Raw genomic sequence first — 25,082 nt, 5'->3', positions numbered from 1 at the left:
TTTGCACGGGACGACAAGTTTTTTTGGGCCGCCAAAGTTGGCATAAAGTATACGAAAAATAAGGGAGAAGGGGAGACAAAATTCCTAGGTGCGGCCCTGTCACTGTGAAGACCAAAATAGGCATTTCAATATTCCTCGGGATACCGATTGCACCATGTGAAGGAAACCTTGCTCTTTTTTTATTTATTTATTAAGCAACGCTCAACATTAATATGGTAAACGAACCAGCAATGTTACGTTGTACGTGCATTTCGTAATTGTTTATGTCTTTCTATACTTCATTAACTGAAAATATCATTCATTAGATAGTATACTACTACAAGGTTCAGGTTCAGCGACAACGCCGATGCAAAAGTCTGTGTTCACGACTTCTTTTACATATAGTCAGGGGCGCGCCGGCCATATGTGCAATGTGTACGACGCACACAGGCACCAGGATAGTAAAGGCGCCAAAGAAGAGGAAATACTTAAAAATAAAAAAAAAAACCGTTTTTTTAAAGTGATTTTTTTATTGGAGGGGGAGATAGGGGCGTCAACTAAAGTTTTGCACACAGGCGCCGAACACTACTGGCGCGCCCCTGCATATAGTTGGCAAGTACAACCCACTTTTCGAAGTCTAAAATTTTCTTCTGGGACCTACTAATCAGTATAAATACTGCAATTAAATCTTAATTTCTAGACAGGCGAAAGACAACTGTTTCCTTTAAATTAAAAAAAAATTCTGGGTAACCCAAATATCAGAATTTCGTATATTTCGCAATCGCTTTAGTGTACAAAATTCTTCCATGTTTATATAATTTACTCGTCTATAAATCTTTATTCGTTTTCTTAGTTGTAAATTCAGAACAAAACTGCTGGGCAAAAGGCATAAGGAATAACAGAAGTGTAATATGAAGACGAAACAGCTCCACATTACAGCTTTAAAAGTACGCTATATTTTTAATAATAATGCGGAAATGACGAGAGAGGGATAAAACTGGTTTTTGTTTATGTTCTCTCATACAGTAATTAACTAAATAACAGTTTATAAAAGACGTCAGCTAGCTAGATAATTCCAAGTGGTGTAATCGTCTGCAAATATTAGTATTCGTGCGTTAGAGAGAGAGAAACAGAGGAACAAAGAATCGGTTTTGATTTGATAACGGTAATTTGACATTTTGATTATGTAATATCATGTCATATGTTGGTACGTAAAGGAAAATATATTAGAGATAAAATGGAAGATTGGATTTGATTTTCGGCCAATTTTTAAAAAGCATAACGTGTCCACAGCATATTGCAGCAATGTGTTACCAATATCACTTGCTTCTTTGATTTAACTGGAACTACTTCCCCCACCTCTGCAATTTAGAATTTGCTTGTTATTTAAAGTAGCCTTCAGAACTCATTGTGGAAGATGTGCCTTTAAGAGGTTACATAACGGCGTCACGGCCTAAATTTCAAATAAACTTGCCTTTACGATGAACCTAGTAGCAACTATAAAAAGGCTTTTATCTTACCTGCACACTATTTTAAAAACAAATTTTTCTACCTCAGATTAGAAAGGAGAAGTTATAAAAACAGAGTACTTAAATAATATTTTGAGACATAATTTCAGTTTTATGTGACCTGTTATTGCCAGAATGTTTTTGTTATAACGAAGAACAAGCAAACACGATATTATCACGTGAACATGATGAAAAAACTTCCACTGTCAGGAGACTGGAAGTTTTTTGCTAATGTCACAAGAAATTAACTTAAGTCTGTCCGGTTCAGTTTTGGCAGATGAAAATTTCAAAGTCAAATATAACAAAAGTTTATTCGTAATCTGTTGAGAATTAAATGATTGGTGAGGTTTAAGCAATCATAATACAGTTGTTCAAGTTATATGTAATTGAATTATAATCTGTTTATCTTTTTCAAAGTTGTCTCCTTTACGATAACACTTTTTTTTAATGTGCACTAAGTTATACGCTGTAAAAAACCGAAAGTCGGCGTTCTTGGCAGCCGATTTTTCTATATCTTTTATAAAGACCCCCCCCCCCCCGACACACTCATGTTCATTGCAAGTAAGTCTGTATTTTGTATTATTATGTGACACCTCCAGGAAGTCCAAAGACTCATCGAGGGCGAGTGTGCCAACAGCATCGAACGATTGATCCCCTTCCAACTCCGCGCTCAAACTTGCTTCATTTTTTGATTGAGCCATTAGCAGAGGCTCTACCATGCATATCAATAATATCCGACATTGCTCAGATTTTTATAAAATTTTATACAAATATCACATTTAAATAACTTTTTAGTTTAAAGTCCGTATACAAGAGGTATCTGGAGGAATACGCTTTTTTTATTTGTAATTTAAGCTATATCAGGGAGATTTAAAATTTTTTTTTTTATTTTGCAAGATAATAAACCCAGGATAATAAAATGTACTATAGGTTTACATCCTTTTATGGGCAAGCAATATCATAGCAGTCGATGTTTCTAAAAAAAAATAAAAAATAAAAATAAAAAAATTGTATTTTGATTAGAAAAAATATTAAACAGAATGAAAATATAACTTAAATGTTATATTTTTACAATTCTCTTCATTATTCTATTATAGATATTATCTATAGAATTTTTGGAGCTAAGCTATATTGATCCTTGTTAAAAATATTCAATTAGAAACTGGTAGTAAAAAATTAATAAGAAAAAAATAAGCCTACGGATGCCATATCTAGAGAAGGTGAAATGGAAACATGCTTCTCCAATATAAATAAATCACAGAATGTAGGAGGTGAAATCGGAATACATGTTTTAATGGATTATATTGGTGAAATCATTTAAAAGCCAAATCAGTTTTTCTAATATTCTGAATCCTTACGATATCGCCAAGTTTTAAGTACTAAATATTATCATATAAGACATCATTAATACTTACAATACCCTCGACTAGTCATCATCATTTTGTTACTTTTAACGCATAGAAAACACATAACTTTTAAGTTGAATTTTACTTGACGCAAACGAACTGCTTCACTTCCAAAACTGTAATATTGTACCTGTGAGGGGGCGCAACGAAGGGATATTGTCAGTTGTGTATTTACAAATTGAACAGATTAATTAAATAATTAAAAATAGCATTAAATTACTCTAAAACACCATTCTTAGGCTGTATAATTAAAAATTACACGGAGTAAATACTTAGAAAGAAAATTTCTGTAGTATCTTCCATGTTTCATTTTTTGAGTGGGAACTTTTGAAAGCGCAATATGTCAGGACGATCCCACTTTTTTTCGTGACATATAGCAGCTGTTTTAAGACAACATGTATGTATAGTTATAAATATTTGTGTTTATTTAGCATTGTCATCTCTCCAAAAATTAATGGACTATGGGCAATCACTATAGGCTACCGGTTTATACCAATGAGGCCGTAATCCTTTGGAATTTTATAATTGGGAAGTTTGTTACTATTCTACCTTTAAGAAAAAAAAAGCGATATTTTATTCGAATCATGTTTGATTAGAATAAAATGAAACTGCATATGGAAAGGGAGAGTTGAAGTTTTTTTGAGGGGAAAATGATCGGTTTAAGCCAAATTGGACTGTGTAACACGATAATTTTATTTTCCTTAATCAGGAATATAAAACGGTGGTAGGTAATACAACAGCTAGTTGTGTGAGGGGAGGGGGAGTTGCGTGCGAGAACTCTGCGCGATGTTTGTATACTCCTTTCTTGAAGTATTTGAATAGCACTTCTGAGCAACAGACGGCTCATGTTAGATGAGCAACAATTCATCTAACAATTACAAAAAAAAGTCTGTTTAAAAAATTACGTTACTCATCAGGGAGGATCAAGAGGATCAGTTTTTATGACGAAAGAAAGATTGGGACAAATCATTCTGAAATTTATGGACAAATCCCTAACCGGAACAAAATGAAATTCATTTTAGAGAAGTTCCTCGAATATCATCAATGGAGAAGGAAATACTGTTTATGATCGATTTTATTTTATTTTTCTAGAATTCTTAATCTAAACGTACAGCATCTCCATAGCACATTTGGAAGACTGATGCAACAAGTGTACTTCGATTGGAAAAGAGGCGGGTTCGATTCTCGTCATAACGCAAGGAATCTTGATATGCGCTTTTTCAGTTAAGGTGAATTAGCTGTCTTACAGGAGGTATGTACCAGATTTTTCTTGCCTGTAAATCTGGCTAGAAAACAAATGGAATAATAACTTGACATGCAGAATCACAAAAGGCTTCATGATACCTAAACTCTAAGAAACCAAATTCGGAATCTTCTTTACATAATATCATCGTGGGGAATCTCATGGAAAAGGTGGACCAATAACCTCTGTACTATTATAACTAACCCACCAGAAATTACGATATCTCGGAATGAACAGAGATGCTGGAATCAGCATCGAAGAAAAAAAAAGAAAAAAAGAAGCTGTTGTAATGAATCCATCCTCTCCAAAATAATAGCATCTAAATAATTCTGTTTTCTTTAAAAAACAAACAAACAAAACTACTTGAAACAGGAATGAATTAATTTAATACCTAAACTAAATTTTGCACATCAACGTTTCACTCGCTCAATATAGCATTATCTAAGCCAGGGGTCGCCAAAGGGGTCGATATCGACCCCCTAGGGTAGATATGACATTGTTAGGGGTCGATTCGGGCTCAGGGGTCGACAGAAAAATATAAGACATCATTGTATGGGTAATATTTAATTCGGTTAACTTGGATTACCTCCATGACAAAAGACATGGAGGTAATGACAACGCAATTAAGAGTGAATCGTGGGATCAGTACCTCCATCTTACAGGTCCATGAATAGGACCTGTAAGATGGAGTAAGGTCATGAAAATAGTTATTGAGGCCAATCAAGTAGGCCAAAATGACGTATTTACCAACAAACGGATGTTGGTGGTTCCTGGCGGCCGGCGCAGTGGGAGCGAGATTGCAACACGTGCGTGGTTCTTATTTACTGATACAAGTATTCGATCCCATTTTGCGCATCGACATACAAGTGAGCGTTATGTTCTAAAATTCATCAACATACATATTATAATTCAATCGTTATTCATTCACGAACTAAACTTCTCTATGTCGAAGAGTTGAGCAGCGCTGGTAGTAATACCAGTAATTTATTAATATCACTAGTAATACCAGTGATATTACTAGTGATAGTAATAGTAGTAGTAATAGTAATATAATAATATATACTATATTATACATACAATAAACACTAACTATAAAATAAACAATCTAAAAACTCACATAAGCATCTTTTTTTGCTTGTCTTATTATAATTACATAATAGTAAAATATAGGGGGTTGATAAAAAGTCAAGAAACTCTTGAAGGGGTCGACGGGTAAATAACTTTGGCGACCCCTGATCTAAGCCATTAAAAAGATTCACCAAAGACAGAAAGTGAAAGGATCTAGTAAACAAGCAGGTTACATGCTTAAAGTTGGCTGCGAGATTTACTCCCTCATTGTAACCCTCTGCAATTAGTGCTTTTGCACCGAAGGGAAAATATTTCGATGTTCTAAACGTTTTTATGAAAGCCAAAACAATCAGCTCCTCAGTTAGTCTTTTGTTACTAAGAGGATGTACGATCCCCCACCCCATCTCGCTCTGAAACTTGTGTTTTTAATCTCGCAGCTCAATAAAATCGATTGTCGAACTTAAACTATTAAGATCATCATAATATATATACAGGGTGTTCGGGATAAATTTGACAGTTTCGTAAGGAAAAAGAAAATCTTCTTTGTATCTATTAAATTTAATGAATTGACAAAAAAAACATTACAAGCAGAGTTAATTACAATACTATCAACAAGATTTACTCAAAATAACCACCATTAGCATCGATCACAGCTTCAATTCTGCTTCGGAACCTCGAACAAGCTGATGCTACAGTCTCCCTGGGAAGGGCCGCAAAAACTGTTTTAATTTTATCCATTAACTGGGCTTTTGTATTACTGGAAGTGCGATTGGTGTCTTTTTCAACTGCGCCCCATACAAAATAATCCATGGGGTTAAGGTCTGGGGAGTTTGGAGGCCAAACATTTGGACTGGTGAAGTCGTAGAAATTTTCAGACAACCATTTTTGACTTTTCCCAGAGGTGTGGCAAGGGGCCGAATCCTGCTGCCATACATACGGCCTACCATTGGCTACCCTTGTTATCCAGGGCTTGACTACAGTTAGCAACTCCACGAACAAAGCCCGAATTCCAATGCCAGGGTTCTTCAACACCTGTTCCTGCAGATTTGCGAGGAATTCTGCTGTACGAACGCAATCAGATCGTCTGCTAGGGATCTTTCTTCTTGCTACATCCTCGTAGTCACCATTGCAAGTCTCTAGTTCATGCCTGATTGTTTTTACTGTATTCAGGGAGCATTGGGCAGCAGTCGTAATATCCTTATTTTGATGGCGGGCACGAATCATCATGATACAAGTTATTCTCTTCCATGATTCAGGTGGGTTCCAGCTATCCATCCTTTCTGACATCTTGTATATGAATGAAGAAGGGTCCAAACTTTTAAATGAAGAGAAGTGTGTGTTAATACATGTAACTTACGGAAAAATATAATTAATTATAAATATGTCAAATTTATCCCGAACACCCTGTATATAGCAATAGGATTAGGGAAAATGAGATGGTGTTGTTTTAAGTTCTCTTTGTGTAGGAATGTATGAATGACGAAGTTGGTTTTATTTACTATGGGTGCATTTTTCAGCTTAAAAGTTAAATTTTTTCACCATTAAGAGTAAGATTTTTAGAGTGAAACCGGTTTGTTACCATTTTTAGATTTGTATTTACCATATTTTGCATTTCATTTACAGAATCAGCAGTGAAGATCAATGCAGCAGGGGCGAATTCTTCATGCTTGCTGCTCAAGCTCATTAATTGAGAAAGAAGTAATATTTTTTTGTTAATAAATGCATGCATTTATAAGCATTCCATTTAGGCTTTTATTTTTGTAGACAGAAGACGTCTTAATACTTCTAATCAGACTTCAATCACACCTCTCATTCCCTGAATGATAACAAGACCAAGCGTGAATTTCAAGACATTCGCCCCTGCAATGCAGTATCATCTGCAAGAGGTCTTTATTTTACACCATAACTGTAGGTCACAGAGATCATTGATGTCGATTATAAACAAAAGTGGTTCAAGCATAGACCCTTAGGGAACTTATCATTTTAACTAAGTAAATTGCTATAATTTTGTAGTTCTAGATAGCTTTTGAACTAGTTAAGAACAATGGACATCTAATTCCTATAGCCGCAGTTTTTTTTTTTTTTTTTTTTAATTTTATTTAAAATATTGCGGAATATAGTGTTAAAATCTTTCTGTATGGCTAGAAAGATTTTTAAAGTTAGTTAATGTTGATCATAATCATACAATGAATAAATTGTGTTTCCACACAGATTGACGATGTTAGGACTGTCTCTTTGAAGGAATTTACAGTATTCCTTGAATATCAATAAAGACAGTCCTCTAGAGACAAGAGGTCATTCTTGGAAGTTATATAAAGGCGTGGTGCGTAAGAGAGTGCGACATGACTTTTTTGCATAGAGAGTGGAATTTATTGCCAAATGAAATGGTAAGTGCACAATTGAAAACCAATTTAAGATGAGGTATGATAAACATTATCTTTACTGGAATGCATCTTACTATTGCCTCCTTTGATGAGTCTTGACTCCAGGAGGTGTTTGTAAAATAATAATAAGCCCACTATTTTGATGATACAGAGCTAACTATTATGGTCAAGATAAAAAAATTTCGTGAACATGAAACAGGAGGAATCATGGAAAAATTTCATGAACAAAAAGGTTAGACGCATCCCCACATCTTCCACAACTAAGATGTGGTTAGACGCATCCCCACATCTTCCACAACCAAGATGTGGTTAGACGCATCCCCACATCTTCCACTACTAACCGTAGATCGCTATGCAAATATCGCATCCATCATTAAGTACGCAATTTTTCCTCGTTTTCTGGTTATTTCATTTTATGTCTTTTATTATGTGTGCTTTACATATGCTGGCTTGTGCTAGTGAAATGGTGTATGAATAATTAATTATTATTAAATTATTTCCCGTTCCGTATAGTCATTTCAAACTTTAAACTGATTTCATCAACAATATGTTATTACATATATCCAAGGACATAAAACAAAATATACAAGAGGGCGCTGCACTTTCTACTCTCTGATACTTGCCAACCCCACAGTTTATTTATGTTTGCAATAACAGGTGACTTGTGAATGATGATAAAATTTGTATCTGTAAGATAATTAGCAGCTGACTGGTTGTCAGCAATGCAGCCCTTTTTTGTTATATCTCCAGAAATTCACGTGAACCAATGAGAGCAAGTATTGACCATCTATATGGTCTCGTTCTGTTGAACAAGATTCCAGTTAGATAACTAAAAATGAGCATATTTATCTGCTACATTCATAAGTGACTTTACACGATAATACCAGAGTAATTAATTTAAATTATTAATAAGACACGGAATAGAAAACCCAAGGAGCTTCCAGACCTGAGAATCAAATAAGCAAAACTTATTACAAATAAAGTCTAATCATCTAACGCCTTCCTTTCATTTCCCAAAGACAGTAGGCAGAACCACTTTATCCCAATCTTTAGAAAAGAGGTCAGAGCCAATCTTCATAGATGGTGAGCTCAAGCTGTCTGTCAGTGAAGGCTGAAGAATCTACTTTCAGGAGAGAAAGAGTATAACTGACAACTGCCACTATAATACTGCCCTAAATTGACACCCATATTGTCTGTAACAGTGTGAATTATGTGGTCTTTTTGAGATGCAAGGCTAAAATCTCATGTTTCCTGGAGAAAAATCCAATATTTGCCTGTGCCAAAATCAATTCACTCTGGAACCGGCTGAAGGAAGGCCTAGAAAAAGTTCTAGTTGCCGACAATCGAACCTATAACGGTCTTTCTTTAGTCAGATTTTACCAAGAATGCTCAAATAAATAAAAGATCTATCCGACCAATTAACAGTTAAAATTTTTATGTAGTGTAATGAAGAGTACACTCCTACAATGAGTTCTTGAATTCCCTGGAAGTATAATATAAAAAAATCTCTGTCTTTTGATTCCTTTTATGAATAAAAAGGCACTAACCAACTTTATTTTTCTGAGGATCAGTAAGCAGCATTAGTGACCATTGATAAGCATCGAGGTATTGATGAATTAGGGGAGATTATGGTAGTGCTGCCATCTTACAGCGCTATGTATTATGCCTAAAATCAGGTGAGTTCAGTTCAAGTCAAAAAACTGTTTCTAGGGGGAAAATGCATACACAAAAATTTTTCTGGTCCTATAATCCTCCTTCATGCATTCCAGCCCTATTGAAGTAAACATCATTGTTGCATGACTACATGCATCCAGTGTCACATCATAATATTAATTATTATTTTTACTAACAATAATGATTATTAAATCTGAGCTAGCAGCTATAAATAACTTTAAAGCCACACAGAGACTTATAAAATAAATAAATAAATCAGCTAACACCTTTTATTCCCTTATACCCTATCTAGCTTTTGGAGACAGAGTGAGAAGTTCAATCTCCAGTAGCCAATCAGAGATAGCTGGCCCATGTCTATCACTAATTATAGCAGCCACCGTTGAAGAGGCTGGCAAACAAGTGCTGCCATCTCTTGGTACCTAACCCTGACAAGATATAAATATCTCACTGTCTGAAATAATGTGGGTACTATGGTTGATTTTCTTGAGTTTATGGGATGAAAAATCCGAGTTTCTGGGAGGAAAACCCCGCTTGCCCGTGCCAGAGATAGACTAACTCGGGAGCTGGTCGAAGAAAGGCTTAGAAAAAGTTCCTCCATTCGGTGACTAGACTTGAACTTAAGTCAAACTTCAAGCAACCAAGCACAGAGGACGCGAGCGCCACTTCCACTGAGCTACACAGGCCTTATGGAAACTTATATACCTATCTTAAATTCTTTGGTATAACTGGTTAGGAGGAAAACCACAGATCTGGAACAAACACAACAGAGAAGAAATTAAGTGATAGCTAACAATTGGTAATCTCATTAAAGTTAAAAAGGATCATACTCTAAAGATCAGAAGACATACAAGATGGTTAATAGAAAACACCAACACTGAGTGACAAGTTCAGATTATCTGAAAAATTATTCTGCACCAAATGTGGATCATCCACTTTGCTTCATCTTAACTTCCTGTCTTATGACAACAATATGCTCTTGTTGATCACATCAGTATTTTGTTGAGTGCTTCATTTGAGCAAATTTGAAGTGTTTAAACAGTCTAAATCTTTAATACTTTATACACTAGTGCTTAAATATAGACCATGCCACCTTACAAGGAGAGAGAAGTTGTGAAACTGAAATACATCTCTGTCATCACATTACAGTGACGTTTGGCTAGCAGAGCCTCACTTGCATAAGAAATTATTTGATTTAATTCATATGATGGTGTTTGTCTATTCCTTGTGGCAACATTTTGTTTCCGTACTGTTAGATCTCCAAAGAACATAATTGTTTAGTTTTTATTGCCAGCTGACTAAGATTGGGGCAGATAAGTCATGTTCTTTGTCCAGGAAACTCAGATTTTTAGCCACACAACTCAGAAAACGTTTACCATAGAACTTACTATTAGATAATACCATTTAGGATTCGGGACCAAGATATGGCAACAGTTGTCTGCTAGTCTTCAAAATAATCTATAAAAAATTAGGTGCATAGACTAGCTACCTACTGATTTCAGAGTACCATACCACCTATTGTTTTGAGAGTAAAATGGCATTAGAGAATATCAATTGTGAATGACAATTCATAATTATATTATTATTATCTGAAACCTCCAGGGAGGCTGTAAATTATCCAACCCAGCTATCATACCTTCCCTTAAATTCATTTACACTAGATGCACTCACTATCCCTAAGGGCAAATCATTCCACTCACTCACTGCTCTCTGGGAGAAAAACCTGGCTCCATGGGCGACTTCTCCATGCTTGCTGCGCAAGCTCATTAATTGAGAAAGAAGTAATATTTATTTGTTAATAAATGCATGCATTTATAAGCATTCCATTTAGGCTTTTATTTTTGTAGACAGAAGACGTCTTAAGCTTGCGTGGCAATAATCGAGCTTTGCATTATGTATCGAAGGCTGATGGTTGCTTGTCTAGTCAAAGCTATCTTGGCTTGCTCGGTTGTAGGAGCTTCCGGGTCCTCGCAGCAGCAGCACTGTGATTTCATGCACGCACATAGCCATTTCACGTCATCTCACTGTGTTGCTTAAACACAGGCCATACGCAGTCGACGTAGCTCTAGTCAGTGAGCTTCAGCCAGCCTTTACAAGTGTGCGTGTTGCTTGGGAATATTAAGTTACAGCCAACTTTTTATGACTTTGTGATTGGCCAGTTCATAAAGAAGAACCATAGGGTAGAATTTGTATTCAAGTAGCTAAATTGAAAAAGATAGAATATCATTAGTAAAATAAATTTTGGATTTGTATGATTAAATGTACATAAATTTCTAAACATATAGTTTTAAATGGTCAGTAATTCATTATTCCGCTAATCAGACTGCAATCACACCTCTCACTCCCCGAATGATAACAAGAGCAAACGTGAATTTCAAGATCAGCATTCGCTGCTGCCTAGCTCTTACCTCTTTCTTGACTGGAGAATAACCTTAACTTCAATGGATGCCCCCGTGTTCTCTCCCCTCCTTCCATATAACGAAAAATTTCATCATTTGAAATGCTATAACACCAATTCAAAAGTTTATAGACCTCTATCATATCACCCCCCTCTTTCTCCTGTTAACCAGAGTCAATCCACATGCTCGCAATCTGTCCTCATAATCTAAATCCCATAATCCGGATCTAATCTTTGTAACTCTTCTTTGCAACTTTTCCACAGCTTCTTTATCCCCCTTGGAACCCAGGAGATCAAATCTGCACACAGTAATCCAGGTGTGGTCTTATCAAAGCCTTATAAAGAGGCAAAATTACTTCCTTATCCTTACATGTCAAGGTTTGCTTCACCATAGCAATTATCCTCTGAGTTGTATTTGCAATGTGACCTTTGAACTTTAAATTCTTATCCACCAAGATAACTTGCCTCTTCAGTTTCTTGTAGCATAACCCTACTAATATAATATGCCACTGGAACTGTAATCACACCAAAGTGTATAACTTTCCACTTACTAACATTAAACTGACAGCTATCTTCATTTGCCAGTTTCTACTCTATTCAAATCATTTTGTAATTGCTGCATATCAGTAGCATCCCTGATTGCCCTGCCTATCTTTGCATCATCAGCAAACAATTGCAGATCTAATGATAGACCCTACTTGATGTCATTAATGTATAGATTGAACAATAATGGCCCAAGGACTAAACCCTGATTATCCAATATCATTATGAAAGCAAACCTATGTGCATTAGTACCAAGGATGGGCTAAGGATTTTTTCTATTTTTTTGTAACTTTTTAATTTATTTTATATATAATATGAAACCCTGCTCTAGAGACCAAACATGGAACATTTTCAAGCCACCTCAGGCCTCTAATAAGGGGATGATGGTCTCACAAGATGCAATGAATTCCATTGTCCCCAAAGACAATCAGAAATATTTATATTTACCTTTACTTCCTCATTCAAGAAACTGTAGTACTGAAATGACTGAAGCCTCAAAAAGAGTGATCTACTTAAGAGCTGACTAGCCCTTCTCTCACAGACTCCTTTCAGTCACTTTCCCATAGGCACTCTGTTTCTGCACTATGCTTTTTCTAGAGGTACTTTCATGGGCACCTCTCTGCTGAACTGGCCACTACCATTCCTCCACCTTTTTCTAATCATGTAAGAACAAGAGCAGCTGTTGTCCAATTCCAAACATACCAAACAAATTTTTCATCTTCCTTTGTTCCATCAATCTCGGTTCTTTGGAACAATCTCCATACTGTACTTCCCACCAAGTACAACCTCCAACTCTGTTTCTTGCTCCTTAATCCCTTACCTTCTGCTATAAATTTATTCAGTTGATTCCCTACCATATCAGTTTGCTAATTTTGATGTCAAGTGAATAGATTTATATGGAATAAGAGATAAATCATTTAGAACGCTAAAGTAACCATACATAGTGCAGTGTTCAAATCAATTTTAAGCTATGAATCAGAGATCTGGGTTAGATATAAAACAATCGATCAAAGACTGAAGAATGCAGATATTGAGAGTTATGAGAAAAATCAGGAGTAAACAAATGAATCAATAATAGAATAACATTAAAAATGAAGACATTAGGAACTTGAAATTGTTAGCATTCAAGAATGCGTCAGTGGAGTTAATCTGAGATGGTATGGTCACTTAAACAGAATAAAGAGGAAAGATTAGTAAAGCAGGTGTTTATGACAGGGTGGCAGGAAGAAGACCCAGAGGAAGACTAACATTTAGGTTAATCAGTATAGTAAGACGTGTGTCACAAGACGGAAATATAAGATTGGACACTATTGGAGTCCTGATGAATTACAGACTAAGAAAATAGTTAACAGAAAGTAATGAATGGTAGTGGCCAGTTCGGTGGAGCAAATTCCCACAAAAGTATTTATAAAAAAAGGAATAATACAGAAACTGATTGCAGTAAGTATGTGTGTGTGGGAGAGAGAGGGGTCAACTAAAAGGCAGATTGCTCTCTACAGAATCAAGAATTATTAGGAAGGTTTTAGGAGCTCACCACTTCCAAACGTGAGAATATTTTAGGCTCAGTCAAATTTAGGATTTATGAAGTGTTAAGAGTTGAGTAGGAAAGAAGTATTGTTTTAGAAAACAAAACAGAATATAGACCAAGTTTTCTGGAGACTGAGGAGGCTATAGTTGTGATATGTTTAGGCCAGGGCAAGCTAAGTGTGAAAGTCAGTCTGAGAAGAGAAACCAAACTCGGTCTTGACTGGAAATCAGAACATTATCAAATAACAAGATGATAATGATAATATACATAATAAATTATACTATATTTATTCTTCACTATTGCTGATGCCATTTTCTATTTTGTATATGGATAATTTAATTGTAGATAGCCATATCATATTTATAATATTCATGGCTAAAAATCCTAATTACTGAAATTTTAATAATACTTATTACATGTTCATTATTGACTATTTATTATGATAGGGTTTACATGACAGGTAATAAAAGAAAGAGAAAATAATTTCCTCATTATGCTTGTATAAACTGAAAAATAACATAAATAGTACTTTTTTTTTTTTCCTTTCACTTGGATCATCTAATAATTTCATTTGATGTGTGATATGATTTTAGTCATTACATTCTATTTTATTACAAAATGTTTTGTATATAATCTAAATTTTGGCATTTTTCATGAGTGTTGCATGTATCTAATAGTTTATGCTTTGTTTATTGTAATGCAGGTATACTAGAGAAATGCCATCATTTCAGCACAGAAAGCATATGACTTTCACTGGGTGTGTCAGCTAGCTACATACTGTACCCTGTCTAAGGGAGCTCAGTCATGCACCTGCTACCAATATCTTGTTATACGATGGATAACTTATTACACTGCACCTTAATAGCAAATAATGTCATAGGGTTTACATACAGTGTATTATTGTTATTATTATTATTAATAATAAGTTACCTCCATAGTGTCTCAGGACCTATCATTAGAGGACAACTCTGACTTATACAATGCTTATACCTTTCTTTAAATTCATCCACTATCAGTACATGCATTTCTTCCTTAAGCAACATATTACACTATGAGAAAAATCTCCTTAAAATATCTCTGCAGAATTAACAGACTATTGCCCATTTTCCAGGGATTATCATTCTATTCCCTCATGTCAATAATGACCACATGCTTAAATGCATTTAAAAAATCTTGCATATATCTATTTCCATCAACTTTTGCTCAATGTTTTTACCAAACTCTAAAGTCCATGGTCCTTTAATCTATCCTTATGGTCAACATTCCATAGCCTTGATATATCATATGAATAAACCATAAACCCACTGCCAGCTGTGACAAGCACTTTTGTCATAGTTTCCATATCATTCTGAAACTCAGGTAGCCAGATATGGGAAAATCAAGGCTTTATAAAAGAAAACCACTTATCTTCTTATCCCAATTTGTTACTGTTTTGCACTGTCTTTAACACTCTTACAAGATCTCTTGAATTTCAACTTCTTGTTTGCCATCAATCACATTCTGATCCCTTGCCTTCTGAATCTCTTCCAGGAAATTCAGTAGAGTGAAAAGAAAAAAAAAAAGCATTCTTTTTCTGAAACATAGATTTACTTAGTTTTGTTAATTAAGAGAAAAATCACCTCTCAATAACTTCCAATATAATTATTACTTATGTTTGCTGGGTATCCTCTTGAAATACAGTTATGTTTTTTCTATTTTGCTTCTGGTTTTCAGTGATGGTTTTCTTTCTTTGACGAGGAAGTATTATCTTTTAAAGTGCTATAATGCTGATAATTTCCGTTATGCATACATTCTCTCTCTCACCCCTCCTATATGTATCTGAGTATCAAATATCAATCACCTTTGTATCCTTTCTAAAACATCCTTATCCTCTTGAAATCCAGGTGAACAGGTGTAGTCCTCACTAAAGTACCAATTTTCTGGACAGTCTTCACTACCTTTACATGTCCTCTGATTAAATGACATTAATGTACTATGGTCATATTTTGTTTCATTCAAAGAGTTCAAACCACACAGCCACATCCATCAACTATACAGAGCCCTAAACTTGCTAAGAGACATACTTTTATCAGGTCATCACCCAGGTAATCACCATGAGGTGATTACCTGGGTGGTTGCCAGCAGTGCGAGGACCCCTGTAAGAAAAGGGTATATGTGGAACTACAAGGGGGGTGATTATGAAGAGCTCAGGAGACAGCTTGTAGGTGTAGCGTCGAATGAGGAGTTAGATGGAAAAGAGATTAATGCAGCTTGGGGGATTTTCAAAAACTATCTAGTAGATGCAATGTCTAAATGTATTCCAAGGGTGAGAAGGTTAAATAAGGTAGATGTGAGATGGATGAATAAAGAGATTAAGCATGCAATACAGAGAAAAAGGGCATTGTGGAGGCAGCATAAGAAAAGTAGAAGTGGAAATAACCAATTTCATGAGGTCTACGAAGACTAGGCAAGGAGGGTAACTTGGTTGGCGAGAGTAGCTAAAGAGAGGTATGAACAGCAGTTAGCTAATGAAGCCAAAAAGAATCTTAGGGAGTTCTTTCAATATGTAGCCAGCAAAAGAAAGAACGATTATGGAAGGATGACACTGATTGGAGAAAATGGTATAAAGACAGCTGTTGCAGAATGTGTGGTGGAGATACTTAATGAGCAGTTCATAAAGATCTTTCAATCTTGTGAATGTAACTTCATGGAGAGATTGAGAGCAGTTGATGATGGGGAGGAGAGACTGAGTGTAAGTGAGCAAGAGGTGTTTGGGGAGTTGAGTAAACTAGATGTAAATAAGGCTGTGGGACTTGATAATATATCACCGCAGTGATATATTATCAAGTCCCACAGGAATGTGGGAGGGAGTTCAACTCCCTCCCACAACTCCCTGGCACATTCACACAGGAATGTGCCGGGGGAGTTGACACCTGCCTTGACATATTTTTTGTCAAGGCAGGTGGTCAAGCACTTGGTCGAGTTCCTAAGGAGTGGAAGGAGGGCAAGATTGTGCACTTCATAAAGGAGGTGATCAAATTCAAGCATCAAACTATAGGCCTATCTGTGTGTCAGGTATTGTGGTTAAGTTGTTGGAGAAGCTTGTGAGAACTAGGATCCAGAGTTGGGTTGACAACAATGGTATTATCTTTGATGGACAGTATGGATTTACTAAAGGGAGGTCATGTTTTAGTAATCTACTTACTTATTACAATAAAGTGACTGCTTCCTTGGACAGAGGAGAAGGATACACAGTAATATACTTGGAAATATAGTACCTCATGATAGAGTACCTGATGATAAGTTGACAGTCAAACTAGAGCAGATGGGGTTGGATATTAGATTAGTGCATTGGATTGGATACTGGCTATCTGATAGGTATCAGCAAGTTGTGTATGGGGGCGTGATAGCCAAGAAAAGGAAAGTCACTAGTGGAGTGCCTCAGGGGTTGTTTTAGGACCATTACTGTTTAACTTGTATATTAATGATATTGGCAAAGATTTGGATGGCGATATTCAGTTGTTTGCAGATGATGCAAAGTTGGGATGAACCATAAAGAGTAGTGAAGATGTTATGGCCTTATAAGAAGACTTGAATAAATTGAGTGATTGGGCACAGAAATGGGGGATGTGAGTTCAATGTTGCAAAATGTAAGGTTTTAAAATTTGGAAAACAAAGATGGGATGCAGAATTTATGCTTGGTGAGAATATATTGTTGGAGGTAGAGGAAATAAGAGATCTGGGGGTGATAGTGGATAAGGATCTAAAGTTAAGGGGACACATTGCCAAAATTGTGAAGACAACACAAAGGCTTCTGGGAATGATGCGGAGGACACTGATGTGTAGAAGTAGGGAGATTCTTGTTCCATTGTGTAAGGCTTTGATTAGGCCACAAATGCACTATTGTGCCCAGATTTGGTCATCTGGTTTTCAGAAGGATGAAGAGATGTTGGAAAGGGTCCAAAAGCGACTGACTAAGGTAGTTTCTGACCTCTGGAATGTTGAGTATGAGGAAAGATTGAGAAGATGTAATTTGCAGAGTCTGGTGGACAGGAAGAAGAGGGGAGATATGATAGAGACCTACAAGTTGGTAAGGGGTTGTTATAGGATCAATGCTGGAGAAGTTCTACAGAAAACAGTGGGAGATCAGGGGAGAACCAGAGGTCATCCCTGGAAACTGTATAAAGAGGGTGTGAGTAGGGGACTGAGAGGCAGGTTTTTTTCGTGCAGAGTTGTAAATGATTGGAATGCCTTGCCTGAGAATGTGATGTCTGCAAGGAGTTTGACTGTGTTTAAGACATGGTATGATGCGATGTGTGTGTTTGTGATATAAGGACCTCCCAGATGAGTCATTGACTCCATGAGGTCTTGGGGTAATAATAATAGTAATAAAATTTCCTTTAGATTCATAGCACTAGGCTGCCCAAAGAAAGACCATTCCAAGTTCGATTCTTGTTACTGACTAGAGAAAAATTTAATTTTAAGCCTTTCTTTAATTGGCAAGTAGGTTTTTTCTACTGAAAACATGGGTTTTTCCAACCTGTAAAGTCAAGAAAATTGACTAGAGAACTCACAATATTTCAGACAATAATATATCGTAAGATTAAAGACCACAAGATGGTGCCACTTTTCTTCCCCTCTTCACAGATGCCATTTAAAATTAGTGAATTTTAAATGGCACCTGTTTTAAGAAGTGCCACTTAAAATTAGTCTTGGGCCAGGTATCTCTCATTGACTCCAGTGGAGATTGATTGTCCCTCAGTCTATTCCCTATGGGGAATAAAAGGCATTAGTGTGTTTACTGATTTTACCTGCACTTATCTGTGGTGGCAACAAAAATAAAAAAAAAGTGTCTAGTACCCTTAAACACCTTTTGTATACCCCTAGAAGCACATGTACCACACTTTGGGAAACACTGCACTAGCAAATTATCTACACCTATTCATCACATCTTAAATATCAACTAGCCACATGAAACCTTGTAAACTGCATTTGCAAAATCCAGAAATATTAGACCATATGCATTTTCTCATCAAAACTCATTACTTTTTTTTTAATGAAATACGACAAGATTACTAAAATATAACTGTCCTATAACAAATCCATGTTGGCCTCTATAAAGAAGTTATCTTCATCTGCCCATTCCAGGATATAATTCTTAACAATTTTTAAAAAATCTTAACTGCCAATAAATCTAATCTTTAAAGATACCTGTGGCATAACTATAAATAATAAATTACACAATAACCACAGTAATTAACTTTAATGAAATAAAGGTACAAATATTTTGTACTGAAATTAATAGTACATCACCAGTGTAGAACAAACAGTTCAAAGGAATGGAATACAAAGTACATAACAGTCGATGGATTACCAATTAAAATTCTTGCCACGTGCTAGAAATTAATAATAATAAAATATTATTAAATAATTCTTAAAAACTATTTCTTTGATGGTTACATAACATAAGAATCTCCCAAACTTTTGGGAGAGAGAGAGAGACAATCATTTCGATTCATATTTGGCCAATGTAAAAGGGTTTTGCAACTTTCTTTGAAAAGGCGTTCGTATTTAAACTTGCATCTATGGAGAAGATTAGCTTTATCCCACTGGATATTGTTTATTCTGGCGTTTACCAGATACCGTGTGAATGTAATTTAACATTCTTTGGACAAACAGGCTGTTCTGTGGAAAAAAGAATGAAGGAACATCAGTATTATATCGAATACATGAAACCTCAAAAGTCTGGTCTGGCACAACATAGTATTGACACTAATCACAATATCCAGTGGAATAAAGCTCGTCTTCTCCATAGATGCAAGTTTAAATAAGAATGCCTTTTCAAAGAAAGTTGCGAAACCCTTTTACATCAGCCAAATTTGAATCGAAATGATTGTCACTCTTTCCCAAAAGTTTGGGAGATTCTTATCTTATGTAACCATCAAAGAAATAGTTTTTAAGAATTATTTAATAATATTTTATTAATATTAATTTCTAGCATGCGACAAGAATTTTAATTGGTAATCCACTGACTGTTATGTACTTTGTATTCCATTCCTTTGAACTGTTTGTTCTACACCGATGATGTACTGTTAATTTCAGTAAGAAATATTTGTACTTTTATTTCATTAAAGTTAATTACTGTGGTTATCGTATAATTTATTATTAATTATTTATTATTTAACTACCAATAAAGAAATGCAATCTTTTGTGCTGTTATCTTTCTTATAATTATTTCTTCTCTGAGAATACCAATGTGTGATAACCAGTGTATAAATTTATATATAACATTTCTCATAATCTAATGAAACTTGATTTTATTACTATATCTAGTTTTGTCAGTTACCCAAAGTACTGCAGGATACTTGATACTTAAAGTACATGCTACAGATAATTAACAGTACTATGTGAAAGAAACGAACAAGCCCTTTTTTCCCCTCTAATTATTTTATACTTAATAACTAAAGCATATTTTTAAACTAGATAGTTTGCTCAACTCTGGTTCCTAGAGAATATTGTATTTTCATATGTGGTCATCAGTGGATAACAGGTGTTAACCATATTTATAATGATACATAAATTTAATTGTATTATGCATTTATCTGCAAATAAGTTTATTCAGGCTAGATACTTGATATTTAAGTACATGCTGCAGATAATTAGCAGTATTTGCATGTGAACCAAACAGGTTCACATGCAAATTTTTTTTTTTCACTTCTAAATATTTGTACTTGATAGCTGAGGTATATTTTAAAGTACTGTGCCAAAGTCGTTTCAGTAGGAAACATTGTATCTATTTTTCTGGTGGTTATCAGCTGATAAAGAATGTCAACCATGTTTATAATGATGCATAAATGTAACTGTATTAAGCAAATAAATTTATTCAAGCTACTAGTTGTCAGTAATTCTCTTATTAGCCTTTTCATTTTTATTTTATTTTTTACTCCACAGTATCAAGTGAAATCTCGGTAGTTCAACCACTAGATAAATTTGAGCTGTTTTCATTTCCTGTGAGGTATCGAGCTACTGGGATTTTACTATGCTAGCCTACCATACATTAAATTAGTTATATGTGTTTTTCTAGGACCACTAGCAGGTATTCTTAGCCATTATTTTACCATCCGTATTATCTGTTTATGGGGATCTCTAATCGCTTCAGTAGGAATAATGATGTGTTACTTTGCTCATGACATTACATGGATTACCATTTTTCTTGGATTTGTTCATGGTATGTAAGAAACTTTTTCTGTATGTAATTAAAATAATTTATGTAATTAAAAATGAAAATAAATGCTATATACAATCTACAACTGCATTTAGACAGAAAATTGCACTGATCACTACTTTATTTCCCAAAAACAAACTTATTAGTGCACAACATGATACAACCACACTTACACTAGATCTTTCTTACCTAGAATAATCGAGATGTTTTTAATTGGCTGCTTTTTATATCAGTTACTGTTCACTCATGTGTTGTCATTCTAGTTAATGTATTTATTTTGGACATATTTCACAAAGCAATGAGTTATGAGTTTCCTATAAAAACCACATTAACAGTGCAAATACATCCTATTGTAAAGATATTCACATCTATAGTAGAACTAAAAGTAGGCATATGTATAAACCACAAAATTCAGCAGAAAACTTGAATAGTGCTGCTGCTGCTAGTTAACATAATCATGTACTTTCTGATTGTAATCAAACAAGAAGACACAACATGTAGCTAGTTATCTGATTCATGTTGTACAACTTATAGTAGTGTGGTAAATTTTCTTCTTCCAGAATATATGAATTTGTATCAGCATTGTTAAAAATAAATGTAAAATAAAGTTAAAAAACATTCATAATAAATGAATTCTACATTTAATTTGCAGCAATATGAAATGAAACTGTTGAATACTGCCTAGATATTGTCTTGAATTACTGCCTATGTGATTCATCTGAATTATTGCACTTCCGAAATTACATCATATAAATAGTTGATAAATATATTTTTTTTTCACTATAAATTGAGGAATCTGATTTTTACGATCCCCCCTCAAGTTTTTCTCGATGTACCACCCAAAATCATGAAGTAACCTTATTGTTGTTATTATGCTAAGTAAATATGTTATTATAATTATTATTATTATTATTGCGTAAGTAATATTATTATCACCGACACTTCCATGGAGTTCCACTGATTTATCACTGGAAGAGACTCCATCAAATGTATTTTGTCAGTTAATGTTTTATCCAGCAGTTTCTTAAATTCAGTGAATTAATGTAATTGTAATGCAATTAATGTAATCTGAATTCATTTTCAGACTTCATTCTTGGTAACATCTCTATTTTATTTTATCTATCTATTTAATTGAGTGAAACATCAGTGAAGAGTGAAGGCCAGAATTCAGTTTTTTAATAATTATTTGAGACTCTTTGGAATCTATTAATTATATATATTAACAAATATCATTCCATTATGTTATAAGATTTATCATATGAAATATCGCTCCATCTTGTCATCATGTAAAAATGAATCTTTATATATATATATATGGGCTTTATCAATAGAAGGTGAGTTAGCCAATTTCACATGGAGGAAGGATTTTTCTTCCAGAAATTGAGTTTCCCATCCTGCATACAGGCAGAATGGTTGGAGAACATGCACTCAATAGATAAAAATACTATTAGTGAGCAGTAGATGGCATAGTGTGCAGACAGTGGGTTGTTTGGTGTGGAATAACTAAGCATGACAACTTCTTGAACACTTTGAAGGTGTCACATAATGATTTTCTATTATTTGTTAGTAATCCATAATACAACTAAGTATGGTTTCAGTTTATGTTAGTTATTTGAGTGTTCACTGAAGCTGATTCTGATCATTTAGCTCAACAAACATGAATAGGGGGATGGCTGATTAACAGACACCAGAGAGTAGTATATGGTGGTTCTCGTGGAAAGGCTTAGACGTTGGTTATGCATTTTTACTTAAGGAAATTACAACATATACTAGGATATACATTAAAATTAATTTTAATACACTTCCAATACTTCAGCAATGTCACGTTGCCATTTTCATAGGAACTTAAAAACAAGACACGTGCACGCAAGCACAACAGACAATAAATGAGGACAAAGCAGGAAGCTATTCTTTCTCCTAAAAGTCCTGATGGTGTCCCCTAGCGGGCAATGTTGGTATTCTTGGGTGATTGGGCTGAAGGTCTTCTGATGTAGGTTTCCCAAATTTGGGGCAGTCTCATGCAACCAAATTTGTTGAGGTTTGAATTGTTTCTTAGGGCTGAGGCTGATTCCATGAAAAGCCTTTCGTATTTGAATTTACTACGGTGTATTATCGTGGCTTTCTTCCACCATATTCTATGGCAGGTGTCATGGTCTGCAAGACGAGAGTGGCTGTATTGGTGAAACTAGATGTAGTCCTTGTGTTCTGAAATTCTGATATTAGCTGTCCTGCCTGTTTGGACAAAGTAGGACAGCTTACAGCTGCAAAGGACCTAGTATACACCAGGTAGGTCTGGGGGAGGGGAGGGTTGGTCTTTAGCAGAGCGGATAAGGGATGCCAGTTTTTTATAAGGTCTGTAACAAGAAGTTAAGTTATGTTTCTTTAGGATTTTGTAATTTTTTCCGAGGTGCCTCGGATATAGGGTATGGTGATGGATTTAGAGTAATCCTTGTTGTGATGGTGGTGGTGGGGGAGGGAATTGTGGTTTATTGGTTTCAATATTTTTTGGATTTTTTTTGGGGGGGGTAGCCATTGGCTGAGAAAGTATTGAGAATGTGGTTTAGTTCTATGGTTAGGGCATTGTCATTTGAACAGATAAGTGTAGTGTCTTAATGACTCCATATTGTTGTGAGGGGGGGGGGGAATTGTTGGTGAATGTATCTGCCTGTATGGGTGGGTTTTCTATAGACTGAGAAAACCAAGGTTCCATCAGGCTGGTGGGTGACTAGTGTGTCTAAGAAAGGAAGGCAGTTGTTTTTTTCTTCTTCCAGGAATTTGATTCTGGGATGTTGGTTGTTTAAGTGTATTAGGAAGGAGAGGAGTGCATCGGAGCCGTGTGGCCAAATAGCGAACACATCATCAACACAGCGAAGCCATATGGTTGGTTTTTGTGGGGCAGAGTTTAAGGCTTTCTCTTCAAAAGTCTCCATATAAAAGTTGGCCAAGGGTGAGGAGAGTGGAGAACCCATGGCTGTCCCCTCTATTTGTTTGTAGAATTTTCCTTGTCAAACAAAATAGCCTGAGTTCATTGTGAACTGAAATAGGGCTGTGATATTGGGAGGAAATTTAGCTTGGATTAGCTCTAAGGATTCTTTGAGTGGGACATTTGTGAATAAGGAGGAGACATCAAAACTGACCATTACGTCGGTGTGTTTGAATGTAAGGTTTTCTATGCTGGCTTTGAAGTGAGCTTGCGTGCACGTGTCTTGTTTTTAAGTTCCTATGAAAATGGCAACGTCACGTTGCCGAAATATTGGAAGTGTATTAAAATTTTTTTTAATGTATATCCTAGCATATGTTGTAATTTCCTTAAGCTGTTTAATAAAAATACTATATGGTGGGTGGAGTCTAGGAGAATGATGGTGACTAGTGGAGTACCTTAGGCTTCAGTACTAGGGCCACTACTCTTTAATTTGTATACCAGTGACATAGGGAAAGATTTAAGAGGGGATATTCAATTGTTTGCTGATGATGCAAAGCTGCAGAGAACAGTAGTTGATAAAGGTGATGTAGATATCCTGCAGGATGATTTAAATAAATTGGCATTGTGGGCAAAGGATAATGAGTGTCAGTTTAATGTTGCAAAATGTAAAGTTATGTATGCACTTCGGGTTGAAAAGGTTACATATGGTGTATCATATTGATAGTTCTGGTTTGCAGGAAACCGATGAGGCTAGAGAAGTGAAGATAATGGTAGCCAGAGAGTTAAAGTTCAGAGGGCATATTGTAAAAGTTGGTAAAATTGCTCAACAAATTACTTGGATGTTGAAAAACACACCAACAAGTAAAGATAAGAAAGTTATTATCCCTCTTTATAAGGATATATGATTCGGCCATATCTTGACTACTGCACAGAGATTTGGTCACCTGGGTTTCTTGGGGACTAGGAGGTGGTCAAAAAGATTCAGAGATGAGTGACCATGGTGACAGGTCTGTGTAATATTCTCTATGAGGATAAGTTGAAGGTTTGTAGGTTACAAAGTTTAGTTGATAGGTGGAAAAGAGGGGAAGGGACATGATAGAAACTTTTAAGATATTAAAGGGGTTTTATAAAATTGATGCAAGTGAAAATTTTCAATATATGATAAATAGAGAACTAGGGACCATCCATGGAAGTTGTGTAAGAGTGTGGTTAGTAGAATGTACAGAC

At 35.3% G+C, this 25,082-nt stretch overlaps 1 protein-coding gene across 1 annotated transcript in view; it reads left to right on the top strand.

Annotated features, from left to right (window-relative positions):
- The window catches only part of LOC150095753 (uncharacterized), a 145,290-nt gene that overhangs the window by 84,358 nt on the left and 35,850 nt on the right, over nt 1–25,082 (top strand). Inside the window, exon 6 of the mRNA XM_090409952.1 lies at nt 20,792–20,935. Coding sequence (XP_090266078.1) covers nt 20,792–20,935 — 144 coding nt within the window. The remainder of the gene's footprint in view (nt 1–20,791; nt 20,936–25,082) is intronic.

This window comes from Typopeltis vanoorti, chromosome 20 (genome assembly GCF_054136105.1).
Source record: "Typopeltis vanoorti isolate ZY-2024b chromosome 20, IOZ_Tvanoo_1.0, whole genome shotgun sequence".
In the NCBI taxonomy this organism is placed as follows: Eukaryota; Metazoa; Arthropoda; class Arachnida; order Uropygi; family Thelyphonidae; genus Typopeltis; species Typopeltis vanoorti.
The sequence above is the reverse complement of the archived record's forward strand: the minus strand, read 5'-3'. Positions and strand labels throughout refer to the sequence as shown.